General features: G+C 39.9%; 1 protein-coding gene across 8 annotated transcripts in view; it reads right to left on the bottom strand.

The window, feature by feature from the left end:
• The window catches only part of PKHD1 (PKHD1 ciliary IPT domain containing fibrocystin/polyductin), a 429,303-nt gene that overhangs the window by 275,740 nt on the left and 139,916 nt on the right, over positions 1–13,647 (bottom strand). For 7 of the 8 annotated variants that reach the window (XM_074333066.2, XM_088795661.1, XM_088795663.1 and 4 more), the window contains one exon: positions 3,666–3,878. The exons of the other annotated variant lie outside the window; for it this stretch is intronic. In XM_074333066.2, coding sequence (XP_074189167.2) covers positions 3,666–3,878 — 213 coding nt within the window. The remainder of the gene's footprint in view (positions 1–3,665; positions 3,879–13,647) is intronic. 8 annotated transcript variants of the gene reach the window in all.

Raw genomic sequence — 13,647 nt, 5'->3', positions numbered from 1 at the left:
ATTGTAATCTATGATAAAAATCAGGCATAACAGAAGGGTTACAAGGGGCAGCGATGAAGAATGAGAAGGGAGGGAGAAAGTGGGGAAAGCTATATTACGGACGCGCAGACCCATTTGTGTGACTCTCTATGACCTGAGCTGGAGTTAAATTAGCATCCGTCAGTCAGTCCCCTTACTGTTGTATATTAGAAATAAAATGCCTACAAAAGGCTTCATTTGCTGGGCAGTGCTCTGCTTCTGGCTAACCTGGGATGCATGAAAATGATTTCCAAGAAGGCTTTATTACAACCATGCCTAGGAATGGAGGTTATTCACTGCTGGAAAGCAGCTGCACCACAAGCAATTAAAATCAAAAGGTGTTCACTGAGTTATGGGAACAGAACAGAAGATGTCTGGGAATGTTGCTACCTCATGATCTGCAAAGCTAAAATCTCTCTCTTGCAATGACAAAAAGAAGTAGACAAGAAAATTAATAAGGAGAAAAACCTCTAGGCAGAGCTGGTCTCATGTCAAATTTAGAAATAGAAACCCCTCCTCCTAAAAGAAAATGAGAACATTGGCACTGGGTACTCAGTGCTTCGGGAGGAAAACAGGATAGAATCAGAACAGCCATAAATAACACTGCTTGAGTGTTACCATGTACCAGCTACTTTGTGGTGGAGACTGTGTTTTCCTGGTTTTACAGAGATTCATTTGCCCAAAGTCATAGCTGATAAGCTGCAGAACTGCACTGAATTGTGATTCCTAAACTGTTAACAACTAAAAACAGCATTTCTCCAAGTGTAGTCCGTGGCTACCTGCATCAAATCACGAGGATCCCACTGAAATGCATATTCTTGGGTTTACGTCAGGCCCACCGAGTCAGACTCTGGGGGTGAGGCCCAGAAATCTGCATTGTTAAGTCTCCTTTAGAAGAGTGTCCTACGCACTAAAGTCGGTGAACCTCCTCACTACAGCCTCCTGGAAGCTGAGTGAACACTGGGTCATTAGGGACGTGCTGGGTGCAAAGCCGTGAATCAAGTTGCTCCCTGTTTTGCATACTTGACAGTAAAAGAAAATGAGTTTTCCCCTAAAGCCCCAATGTCACCACACTACCACCTCTGGCCCTGGGAGAAGGCCAGCAAAATTATGTAATGATTTTAGCTATGCGATACTGCCATGCCGGAGGGAAAATCAGTTTGAGACCTCAGGTGGTGAGGGAGTGAGGTGAAGAGGGACGATTGATGAGCCGCAGGCTGTGACTGGATTCTCTGCTAGAGACTGCAGGAAGGGAGTCCCTCTCACCCAGTGGCTAAGGTCTTTTCCATATAACATTACCTTCAAATGAGTGAGATGGAGCAGCACCGTGTCAGGGAGGAAAATTGCTTGATTTGGCCTGCGTTCAATGTGCAAGCTCTATGGTTGAGGAGAGAGCCTTGTCACTCCTGTATTGGCAGGGATTTGGAGTAATGGTGAACAGTTGTTGATGACAACCTAACCTTGGGAATACAGGGAAAGAGAAGAGGAGGAGGAGGAGGGAGAAGGAGAAAGAGAAGGAGGGGAGGGGTTTGAGGAGAGGAGGAAGAGGAGGTGGGGGAGAAGATGGAACTACGGGGAGCAGAGGTATCTGCCTCTCAATAGCTGGTAACATCACAGGGCAAAAGTAGCAACATTTTTTTTTTTTTTTTCAGAACTCTCAAAACATATTAAAAGCATGCACTTTGCTTCAATTGTCCCATATTGATTGTAATCAATGATATGTGGGATTTTCTTAACTTGATCTCTGTTAAGACAAACAAAAAGTCTTAGGAACATAGGGTGTATTTAAAATACAGGCACAAAAAAGTTTATTTATGAACATTTTCACCAATCCTTCTTGATTAGAATGTGAGAATGAGAAGGGATTGGAGTAAAAGAAGTAGGAGAGTTTTCATTCTTCTTCATTTGAATTTCCATTTCTAGCAAGAGTTTTGCCATCTGAATCATATAGGACAGTGACTCCCAAACCTGAGGATCCCTATTAAAGATTTAGGGTCCTTCAGATGGTCCATGGGCTGGCGGAAACATTGATCTGTGCCTTCTTGTGCTCCAGCTATGTTTTTGAGGGATAAACAACAAAACATTGGGTTGGTGGCCTAAGTAGCTGTGGGACTAAAGCAAACATTTGAAGACTGTGGCTGATGTGTGACTAGATAGAAGATTCCCATGGATCATGGGCTATAAGATTAATGTAAGTGCTTGCTGATGAAGATAAGAGAAAAATAAGTCCTCCTTAGAAGTAAAATGTAAGAATATCGTTGGCATTTTGAATTTTTGTCCAGATAATTATGGGTTTTTTAAACCTTATAAAATTTACCTGCAGTCCTAGCACTCTGGCTGGTCCACAGTCAACACTTAATACTTAACAAAAAGATCTCACTTCCTCTCAAAGGAAGCCAAAAAAAGGCAGAGTGCCTTTTAGAAGACAATGATTGAGACCCAGAGTTTACAATAGATACTTGATGGAACAAAATGGCAGACTCCTCAGCATTGCTACATGCCCATGTCTAGAATTATTATTCTTTGACAGGTAGTGGGATTTTATTTTGTTATGCCAATATAGAAATGCCAATGTAGAGAAGATCATGTTTTCTGAAGATTGGGCCACTACCTGAAACAGTATCTTTGATTTGCTTTGGCTAATGCTATGTAACCCAAAGTACGTAAGTATCCACTGAAATAAACTTATAGCTCATCATTTTATAATTACCTTTTCCAGGTGATGTTAAGGATGTTGCTGACACAGTTAGTAATTTTCTGAATCTCAAGGAAAATAAAAATATCCATTTTTCAAAGTGGGATTAGATAATCAGAAGACAAATAAAATTGAAGCAGAAATACATTGTAGCCTAATCCCTGTTTTCACCCAGAAATCCATAAACATCTGACCCATCTGAACCAGGAATCTAAAAGGAACTCCAACTGAACCCTGTTCACAGGAGGGGAATACAGCCCCAACAACAACAAAATGAAGATGTCTCTTTTTGGTTTGTGATGCCATCCATGTATACAGCCATCAGTATATGCTACGTAATTGTATCAGTAGGTTTTTACTTCATTATGCTGCGATTATAAACGCAAATCTCAGTGGCTTAAGACAACCAGTGTTTATTCCTCACTCACACACAGAAGAGTAGTAGGTCAACTGCAGCTGTGCCCCAGTTGTCATTATTTGGGTTCCCAAGCTGAGGGAACAGCCCCTATCTGGGACAGGGTATTGTCAAACAGAGAGAAAAAGGCCAAAGCATTGCAATGGCTCTTAAAACTTCTACTGGCCATGCAGTATATCATTTCCACTCACATTCCACTGACGAATGCAAGTTCATGACTAAGCCCACTCTCAGAGGGAAAGGGAAGTGTGGTCCACCCACAGCCAGGCACTAAAAGCCACCTGAAAGTGGGCAGAGGTGTATAATCCTCTTACAGGAAGGGGAGCAAATAATTGAGAACTATAGTGTACACAGTCACAGAAATCATAACAATTAATACTCCTTATTTAAGGAAATAGTGCCCACACTCTACTTAACATTGTTGCCTCAGCAACTAACAGCCAGAGATTTTTAAGTAGCTTTATCATTTTCCTCACTGCCTGCCCATTGGCTTGACATAGCCCTATCTCATCTCCTCTGGTCAGTTGCCCCACTCACCATGCACGGAAAGAGTTCCATTCCTCACAGCCAGGAACTTGACACCATAAGGAAAAAATGGGGTAGAGTAGGAACTCCCATAGAGTGTGATCTCAGCTTTGCCTTGGAAGGGCTTGTCCTCAGATCCAATCCAGAGCTCTCCACCGTTAGAAACAAGGATGGAGTGTGCCCTGAGCTTGATGGGTCCTGGATCCATGAAAATCAGCTTGCCTCCTAATGGCCAAAAAGAAGATTATCAGTCCCTGGGAAAATAAGTTTCACCTCCTTCTGACAGTTCCAGTATCTGATGAAATCCTCTTCATTTATATACTTCTCCTGGAATTTGGGGCTATTTTATCTTGCCCTCTCTTGTAGAAGTACAACAGAGTAGATCAAACACCCAGGAGCAGAAGCACTATATTATTAAGCCAGCTTAGGTTAGTTATTACTATTCACTGCTGCTTTATTTATATTTTTAATAACAATAACCTAAATATCCAGCAATTTAAGACTGGTTAAATAAGTCATGAGTTCACCATTTCTATTGTTTAGCAGCAAATAAAAGCAGCACATAAAAATTAAGTTTAAAAAAAAATTGGGAAACAAATGAACAGGAAATAGGAATAGAAGAAAATGTGCCAAAATTATGAGTATAAGAATTATGGTTAAAGGAAGTGTAATTACAGTTACCATCATGACATTTGTAGCATTTTAGCTGACCAACATCCATTATACTTTTCTTTTGATACTGGACTCTAATTTCCTTAAGGAATTGCTCTGCTCCATTGAATAGAGTTGAGTGGGACTGTCAGTCATGGTGTTCTATCCTACCAAAGCCTGAGTCATTTACCCAGACTTCAAAAGGAAATCTGGAGCAAAAGGGAAGAGAAAACTGGAAACGTTTAGATCTCAGTAATGCTTGTGCTGGTACCGTAATGAGCCTAAAAAGAGTTCCTGTTTCTGAGACACCCTTCCTTCCTGGCAAGGCCCTCCAAAATGCCCTAATTGTTATCATTTCTACATCTAGTTTTCCACACTTTCCATCAATTCTGAAAGCTACCCAATACCTTGCCAATATATATCCTTTATTTGTTTTGTTTTTGTGTGTGTGTGTGTGTGTGTGTTGTTTGCTGTGCTTCTTAATCCCCTTCCCCTTTTCTGTCTAAATTCCCATCCCCTCCCCTCTGGCAACCATCAGTTTGTTGTATCCATGACTTTGTTACATTTTGTTTGTTCATTTGTTTTGTTTGGTTTTTAAATTCCACATGTAAGTGAAATCATAGGTATTTCTCTTTTTTAACAGAAAGTTGGTTTCTTTTATTTGCAATCAAATAACTTTGATGGAGATACTATTAAAATTTTGCTCTAATATTCAAATTTTCTGTAGCATAGGAATATTATTTTATAATAAATTCATTTTACATTGTGATAATAAATATTTAAAATGTTAAAAATATATTTTCATTATTTTAATGCTTTTCTTTAAAGGGATTAGAAGATTTGTGTTTTATGCACAATCTTCTCAATATTACCAAAATAATTAAAGCATCCCATATAAATAATCACTTTAACCTGAATGAGCTATTAAATCTATCTAGGTCCTTTAAGTGGTATGCAAAAGCACTGGACTAGACTCTTCTATCCAATAACAAAGGGGTCAAAGGATTTCCAGTCAAGATGACAGTGTAGGTAAACACTGTGCTTGCATCCTCTCCCAACCACATCAAAATTACAACTAAACTACAAAACAACCATCATTGAGAATCACCTGAAGTCAAGCTGAACCAAAGGCCTACAACTAAGAACATACAGAAGAAGCCACAGTGAGACTGGTAGGAGGGACGGAGACACAGATAGGGCTGCCCCCACACCTGCATGTGTCAGTTAAAAATCAGGAGGGATATCACCACTGTGAAGGTCCCCCCACCCCCGGCACCAGGAGGAGCAAGAGGTCCCAGACCCACACCAGGCTCCCCAGCTCAGGGTTCAAGTGCCAGGGGGAGAAGTGCCCATAACTTCTGGTTGTGAAAACCAGTGGAGATTGGGGCTAAATGAGATGGAGGACGGCTGCAGTTCCAGGTGCTCCTCTTAAAAGGACCATGCACAGATTTACTCATTGATGGACTCACTTGCTCTAAGCTCCAGTGCTGCGGCAGCAGCTGGAAAGGTTCCAGGGATATATGAAGAGTAACTAAGTTCTCTGGCTTCAGACTGAGGGCTGGAAAGGCAGCTTTCTCCAGGACTGAGGCGCTATGGAGACCATGGTTTCTTTTTTGAGCCCTGCTTTTTCCTGGTGTGCAGACACAGGCTGTCACCATTCTGAGTTCCCATTACCCTGGCTAACTAACACCATTTGCTCACCCTACCCTGGTGATTCTGAGACCTCACACCATTTTTCGGGCACACCCAAGCTTCTTCCAGTGGCTTTTCTGTATAAATGGACTGCCTTGGCTCATGCTGCATAAAATCTCTCAAAGATTCACAAAATCCAAACAAGCAGCATCTGGCTTCTATGTGTGCTGTACCTCTGGTTGAGCAGCCCTACAGCCAACACTAGCAACAGCCAGTCTTGCTTCATGGCTTGGCCTCCTGAGGCACCTCCAAGCACAGTGCAGGTGATGGCCATCCCCAGATTGCTTTATAGCTCATTCCAGGTAGCTCCAGGTAGTGCACAGGCTGCAGCTGAAACTTGCCTGCAGTGGGTCCCTTCCCAAGGGGCCCCAAGGCTGGCATGCCCAGTGGTCAGCTTTGGACCAAGCCAGAGCATGACCCAGCCACCTCTAAGAATGAAAATACCCAAAGGGCAAACTGGACAGGCACCAGATCCCTGCTAAAGTGAATTCCAATTTGTAGGGTCAGCCCCTGCACCATAGTTTCTCCACTGTAGTTACAGCCAGTCCTCACAACCAATCAGCCCAAGGGTGAATCCTTCCCCCTGTCATGCAAACAGCAACTAAGGCTCAACTACAACAGGAGGGGACACACAACACGCAAAGGGACACATCTGGAGCACCCGGCTCCAGTGATCAGGTAGACTGCACCCCTGGGCCCCACAGGACACCTACTACATGAGGCCACTCTACTAAGACCAGAAGACATAGCAGACCTACCTAATACATAGAAACAAACACAGGAAGACAGCCAAAATGGGGAGACAAAGAAACATGTCCCAAATAAAAGAACAAAACAACACTCCAGAAAAAGAACTTAAGAAAATGGAGACAGGCAACCTACCAGATACAGAGTTTCAAACACTGGTTCTAAGGATGCCCAATGATCTCAGGGAGAACTTCAACAAAGAGATAAGAAACATAAAAATGAGGATAGAAAACATAAAAAAGAACCAGTTAGAAATAAAGAATACAATAACTGAAAGGAAGAATACATTAGAGGGAATCAACAGATTAGATGAAGCAGAGGATCAAATTAGCAATTTAGAAGATAAAGTAACAGAAAACACCAATCAGAATAGCACAAAAAACAAAAAACAAACAAAACAAAAAAACAAACAAAAAAAGAGTCCCCCAAAATGAGGACAGTTTAGGGGACCTCTGGGACATCAATCATGCCAATATTCATATCATAGGGGTTACCAGCAGAAGAAAGAGAACAAGAAATTGAAAACATATTTGAAGAAATAATGACAGAAAACTTCCCTAACCTGGTGAAGAAAGTGGATATCCAAGCCCGGGAAGCACAGAGAGTCCCAAACAAGATGAACCCAAAGAGGTCCACATGAAGACATATAATTAAAATGCCAAAGGCTAAAGATAAAGACAGACTCTTAAAAGCAGCAAGAGAAAAGCAGTTAGTTATCTATAAGGGAGCTCCCATAAAGCTGTCTGTTGATTTCTCAACAGAAACTTTGCAGGTCAGAAGGGATTGGCACAAAATGTTGAAAGTGATGAGAAGCAAGGACCTACGACAAAGATTACTCTGCTCAGCAAAGTTATCATTTAGAATCAAAGGACAGATAAAGAGCTTCCCAGACAAGAAAAAGCTAAAGGAGTTCATCACCACCAACCAGTATTACAAGGAATCTGAGAGGGACTTAAGACCAAACAAGATAACAACAACAAAAAAGATAAAAATTATGAATAATAAAATGCAATAACTACATATCTACCAACAATTACTTTCAATGTAAATAGATTAAACGCTCCAATCAAAAGACATAGGGTGGCTGAATGGATAAGAAACAAGACCCATACATATGCTGCCTACAAGAGAATCACTTCAGATAAAAAAATGCACAGACTGAAAGTAAGGGGTTGGAAAGAGATGTTTCAAGAAAATGGAAACAAAAAGCTTGGGTAGTAATATTTATATCAGACAAAATAGACTTTAAAACAAAGGCTATAACAAGAGACAAAGAAGGACTCCATACTTCTACTTCAGAGTATTTATCTGAAGAAACCCAAAATGATACTTTGAGGGGACATGTGCATCCATATGTTCATTGTAGTATTATTTACAATGGCCAAGATATGAAGGCAGCCTGGGTGTCCCCTAATGGATGAATGGATAAAGAAGAGGTGGTACGTATATACCATAGAGTATTATTCAGACATAAAAAAGAAGGAAATCTTGCCATCTACAACAACATGGATGGGCCTAGAGGATATTGTGCTGAGTGTGGTAAGTCAGAGAAACACAAATGACATATGATTTCACTTATAAGTGGAATCTAAAGAAAAAATATATAAACAAATGAAACAGAAACAAACTCATAGATACAGGGAACATACTGATGGTTACCAAATGGGACGGGGATTGGGGATGGGTGAAAAAAGGGAAGGGATTAAGAAGTACAAATGGGTTGTTACACAGTAATCATGGGGGTGTAGGGTACAGCATAAGGAATATAGTCAATAATATTGTAATAACTATGGATGGTGTCAGATGGGTACTAGATTTACCAGGGTGATAGGTAGGAGGGGCTTGGGGGTAGTGTGAAGAAGGTGAAGAGATTAAGAAATATAAATTGGTAGTTATAAAATAGTCATGGGGATATAAAGCATAGGGAATAGAGTCAGTAATATGGTAATAACTACCGTGTTTCCCCGAAAATAACACCTAGCCGGACAATCAGCTCTAATGCGTCTTTTGGAGCAAAAATTAATATAAGATCCAGTATTATATTTATATTATATTATATTATATTATATTATATTATATTATATTATATTATATTATATTATATTATATTATATTATATTATATTATATTATATTATATAGACCTGGTCTTATATTATATCAAAATACGACCAGGCCATATATTAATTTTTGCTCCAAAAGACTCATAAGAGCTGATTGTCTGGCTAGGTCTTATTTTCGGGGAAACAAGGTAGGTATAATACAAAGTGAATGCTGACTAGTCAGGGGAATTACTTCTTAAATTATATAAATGTCTAACCAATATGTTGTACAAATGAAATTAATATAAAATAATATTGAATGTCAACTCTAATTGAAAAATTTTTAAAGTTGAGGGGGAATAAGAGTTTCAAATTTCCAAGCATAAAACAAATAAGTCTTGGGGATATAATATACATAGGAAATGCAGTCAATAATATCATGACAGAATTGTACAGTGTCAGGTGCTTGCTGGACTTATCATGTTGATCACTTCTTTAGGCATATACATGTTGAATAACTATGGTGTACACCTGAAACTAATATAATAATGTGTTAGCTATATTTTAATAAAATTATTCATAAAATGAAGAGGTAGTACATATATTCAATGGAATATTACTCAGCCATAAAAAGGAATGAAATCTTGCCATTTGCGTCAACATGGATGGACTTACAGGATAGTCTTTATTCTCAATGTCTAGTACAGTGACTGATAGGTCACTTAATTGTTGAGTAAATTATTACAACCGTCCTAGAAAATCTGATTTAAGTACCTCAATTTATTTCCTTATGGACACACACAGTCTCCCTCTCTCACACCCATTTCCTCAGAAAGGATATTATTACGTTCAATTTATTAGTCCATACATTGTGTCAATGAGCTAAAAGTAGGCAGAGGAGAGGGCCAGGTGCCAGAAATGTCTCCAAAGGCAGATTCAACTGTAATAAGGAAGGTCTTGGTGAGGGGCCATGAAAAACAGACTCTACTCTTTTAGATCTACTAAATTTAGTTTTAAATAAAATGCCAAATTATTGCATTGGATTGTTGCTGTTTTCCAGAAATCACAACTGGAAGTACTTAAACATATCCTGGAGAAATGAGAGGGAGAGATGAATAAGGCTAAGACGCCTTCAGTCATTTTTGTTTACCGCCATTAGTGCAAAGATAGTGATCAATAAATATTTGACCCAATAGTCAAATAGGGAGGCCCCTTCTTCCCTATCTGTCTATATTTCTCTTCAGCTTCCTTGGCCCTCTTCACCAAGACCTTCTAGCGTTCAATCCTAAAGCCCAAGCCAACACCATCAGTAACTGGCTCAGAATATTTAATTGGATTTGACCTGCTTTCGGCCACAATTTAGAACACACCACATGTAGGTATCGAATTTCTCTGTCTGTAAAATGTGCATGGTAAAAGTTTTTCCTTCAGAGAGTTATGTTGAGATTTCTTGAAATTATGCGTGTTGGTCCCTGGTCTCGGTTCTGACATATTAGACACTTAATGCAATGGTGTCTGCTGCATCATCACACTCATCTTTATTTCCCCCATTATTGCTATTACTCTTCTATTTCCAGTTGCTTCATCACTTTAGCACTACTAGAAAACATCCTTCCAACACTGGCAGTTCTGACTCTTCTTTTGAAATATGGCATATAGAGCATTCCCTAAAGAAAACTATCCAAAAAACAAGAAACTATCCTTTGGTGACTTACAGGCTTGATGCTAGAGTGGTATCACACTGCTTAGTGGACTTCTAAAGGATCTACTAGGAATTTTGACTTTAATTTTCCCTTCCATTGTCATTGCAATAACAATGATAATCATTAGAAAGGTAATGATAATCATTGCTGGATGAATCCTGCTGTGAACAAGGGAAAAAAATGTGACCTGTGGTATAGGTCACATTCTTATGTTTACTAAAACTTTTTTCACTCACAGCCACATGTGATTAATGTCCCAACTAATTCTCGTCAAATCCATGGTCAATCCATGACCATGGAGTTGCATGGCAGCATTCCTCCATTATAAATAGTCAGGAAACCTGCACTGACCTTGATGAGCAACTGGTACAGGCTGGAATCAAGGTTCCTGTCCTGACTCTGCTATTGGCTTGTGACTAACCCTCAGTAAGTCCCATAACATTGCTGGGCCTCAGATTACTCATTTCCCAAATCTGTCCTACTCCGTGGAGGTAGAACCTTGTGTTCACCAAAGCTCCTGCTAGCTCTGGAACATCTACAGCTTTAAAAATACAGTCAGGTGTGCATTTAACACTGATAGAGACACGGAACACATGTTTTCCTGACCAGCTATGCTGCAGTGAAATTTTTTCTGAATTTTTTTGAAATTTTGAAATTTTTTGAATTTTGCTTGAAAAAGATACTCCTCGTGCATGCACAGTCGGAAATTCAAATAAGACTACAGGAAAAACAAGGGGGCTAACATTTATTAATTACCTATCGTGCCCCGTAATATTTAGATATGTTGTCTGAAATGACCTTCAAAACAAAACTATGAGGCTGATATCACTCTCCATATTTCATAAAGCAGAGACTGGGCTGCAAACGGCTAATTCTTCTTTCAGTCCAGAACAGGCAAAAGAAGCTTCAGAACCTGAGATCACCTGACAGAAAACCTCATATCCCACTCCCACAAAGCTTCCCAGGTTTTTATCAATTAGGTTTGTTATTATAGTTACACTTAAGGAACAAACGTGTTAACCTGAGTAAATTTGCCCATGGCTTGTTTACACATGATTTATTTGAGTTTTGTTAATGTTGATATACTTCGCCTAATTCCAAAATGAATTTGAGACAGATTACAAGGATTATTGAGTAAATATATAGACCTGGGTTTTGTCCCCTGTACCATCAAGCAAAATATTAAATACACTGAAACAAATTGATACAAATTTTTAAATGTCATTTACTGACAGGAACTAATTATGACATTAATGAAGGGAGAAAAGCTCAGTCCAAAGAAAATGAATGATTTGTGTTGGCAACAGTACCATAAACAGGACTAATTAATTAACATGATATTCATTATTCTCTGCTAAAAAGCATTCCTCCTCACTTTATCAGTGGCAAATATAAGAAAATCGAGGTAAATTAAGGAAAGACTTTGATAAGGAATTCAGCTACTTTTGATTAAAATAATTATAAGCGATAACCAACAGGAAAGCTTCTTGAGTGAAAGAATATAAAGATTATATTTAATCGAGCTCTATGCCAAGGCCCCAAGTGTTTCATCCTCATACTTTATTAGCTTAAAACAAATATACAGTAGGCTACTTTAAAGGATAGTTACTTGAGTATGGGAGCGCAGTGGAGGACTTTATTTCTCCAATTTATAGAGCTTCACCCCATTTCTCAAAACTGAAATAAAGATCAGGGCTGAAATCAGCCTTTGGCTGTGACCCTTAAATTGCTTGTTATGATTGTTCATGAAAGCTGAGTATGTCCCAAAAGTGACCTTGGTGATTTTATAAAAATCAATCAACCATCATTATTGTTACTTCCCTTCAAAAATAAGTAAATTAACACAACTTTTTACATGTAATCACTTGTCTCCATTAAAGAGCTCTCATTTCTTTTAAAGGGAAGTAAAAGAGACTTTTAGCAGCTAGCTAATGTTTGCAAAGTACATTTTTGGCTAACCCTACAATTAGCCATCCTCCGTAATAACCACGAAAGGATTTGTTGTGCTTATTTTTAAGACAAACAAATACACCGTTTTAGCTATTTTCTCCCTTACAGAAAAACTTAGGACATAAATATGTTACCATACAAGAAGACTCTTCCAAAGAGATGGCTACAGTTTCTGTCTTCGATTCTTCCCCTCCCCTCTCTTGACACCTCCCCAGTTTTGGCCTCACCTGAGCACTCCATCAGACTGGTCCTGTCACAGTCACAAAAGACAACCACACTGCTGAATCCAAAGCTTGATGCTCAGTGCTCACCTTTCCTGAGTGGCCAGCATCATTGAACACATCTGATCACACCTTCTTTCTTGAAACTCCTTCCCCTCACTTGCCCAGCACTGCGCCCTCCTGGTATTCCTCCTCCTCCCAAGCTTCCCCTACAGCCTCCTCTACCCAATTCCTTCCAATTGTCCCTACCACTGACACTTGGAGTATTCCTTGACTCATGCCTCGACCATTTTTCTTATCATTCGCTGAACACTGCCTTTGGTTGTCTCATCGTGTCTTAGGTTTTCAGTATTATCATATGGTAATTGCTGCTGACTCCCAAATTTGTATCTCCGAAGTCCATCTATGTCCTCAGTTCAAGATTCATGTACCCAACCGCCTACTCAACATCTCTACTGAGATGTCTCATCAGCTTCTTAGCAAAACCAAAAAATGAACTCGGTGTCTTCTCCCACAGGTCCGTTCACAGTCCTTACCATCTCCGTAAATAGCAATTTCATCCTCCCAATTGCTCAGCCTGAAAACTCTAAAGTCAACTTGCCCTCCTCTTATACCACAACCAGTCTTTCAGGAAATTTCGTGCATTCCTCCTTCAAAGTAGCTCCCTGATCCAACCACTTCTCAGTACTTCCACATCTGTCTCTGTGGTCTGAGTAAATCTCACCTCATCCCTGGATTATGATAACTGTCTCCTAACTCAGTTCCCTGCTTCTGCCCTGGCCCCCCACCCCAGGGTGTGGGCTCACCCACTGTGATTTTTATTTTGCGTAAACCTTATGTCACCCCTCTGCTCAGAGTCTCCAATGGCTCCCACCACACTCAGAATCAAAGCCTACCCAACCCCTCAGGGCTGGTCCACGCTGGCTCACTCTTCCTCTACTCTTCCCTGCTGCTGTACTGACCTTGACCTTCTTACTCCCCCTGCCTCA

Source organism: Rhinolophus sinicus, chromosome 2, assembly GCF_057876585.1.
Source record: "Rhinolophus sinicus isolate RSI-liver-muscle chromosome 2, RSI-T2T, whole genome shotgun sequence".
Classification (NCBI taxonomy): Eukaryota; Metazoa; Chordata; class Mammalia; order Chiroptera; family Rhinolophidae; genus Rhinolophus; species Rhinolophus sinicus.
Note: the sequence above shows the minus strand (reverse complement) of the source record. Positions and strands in the feature narration are given on the sequence as shown.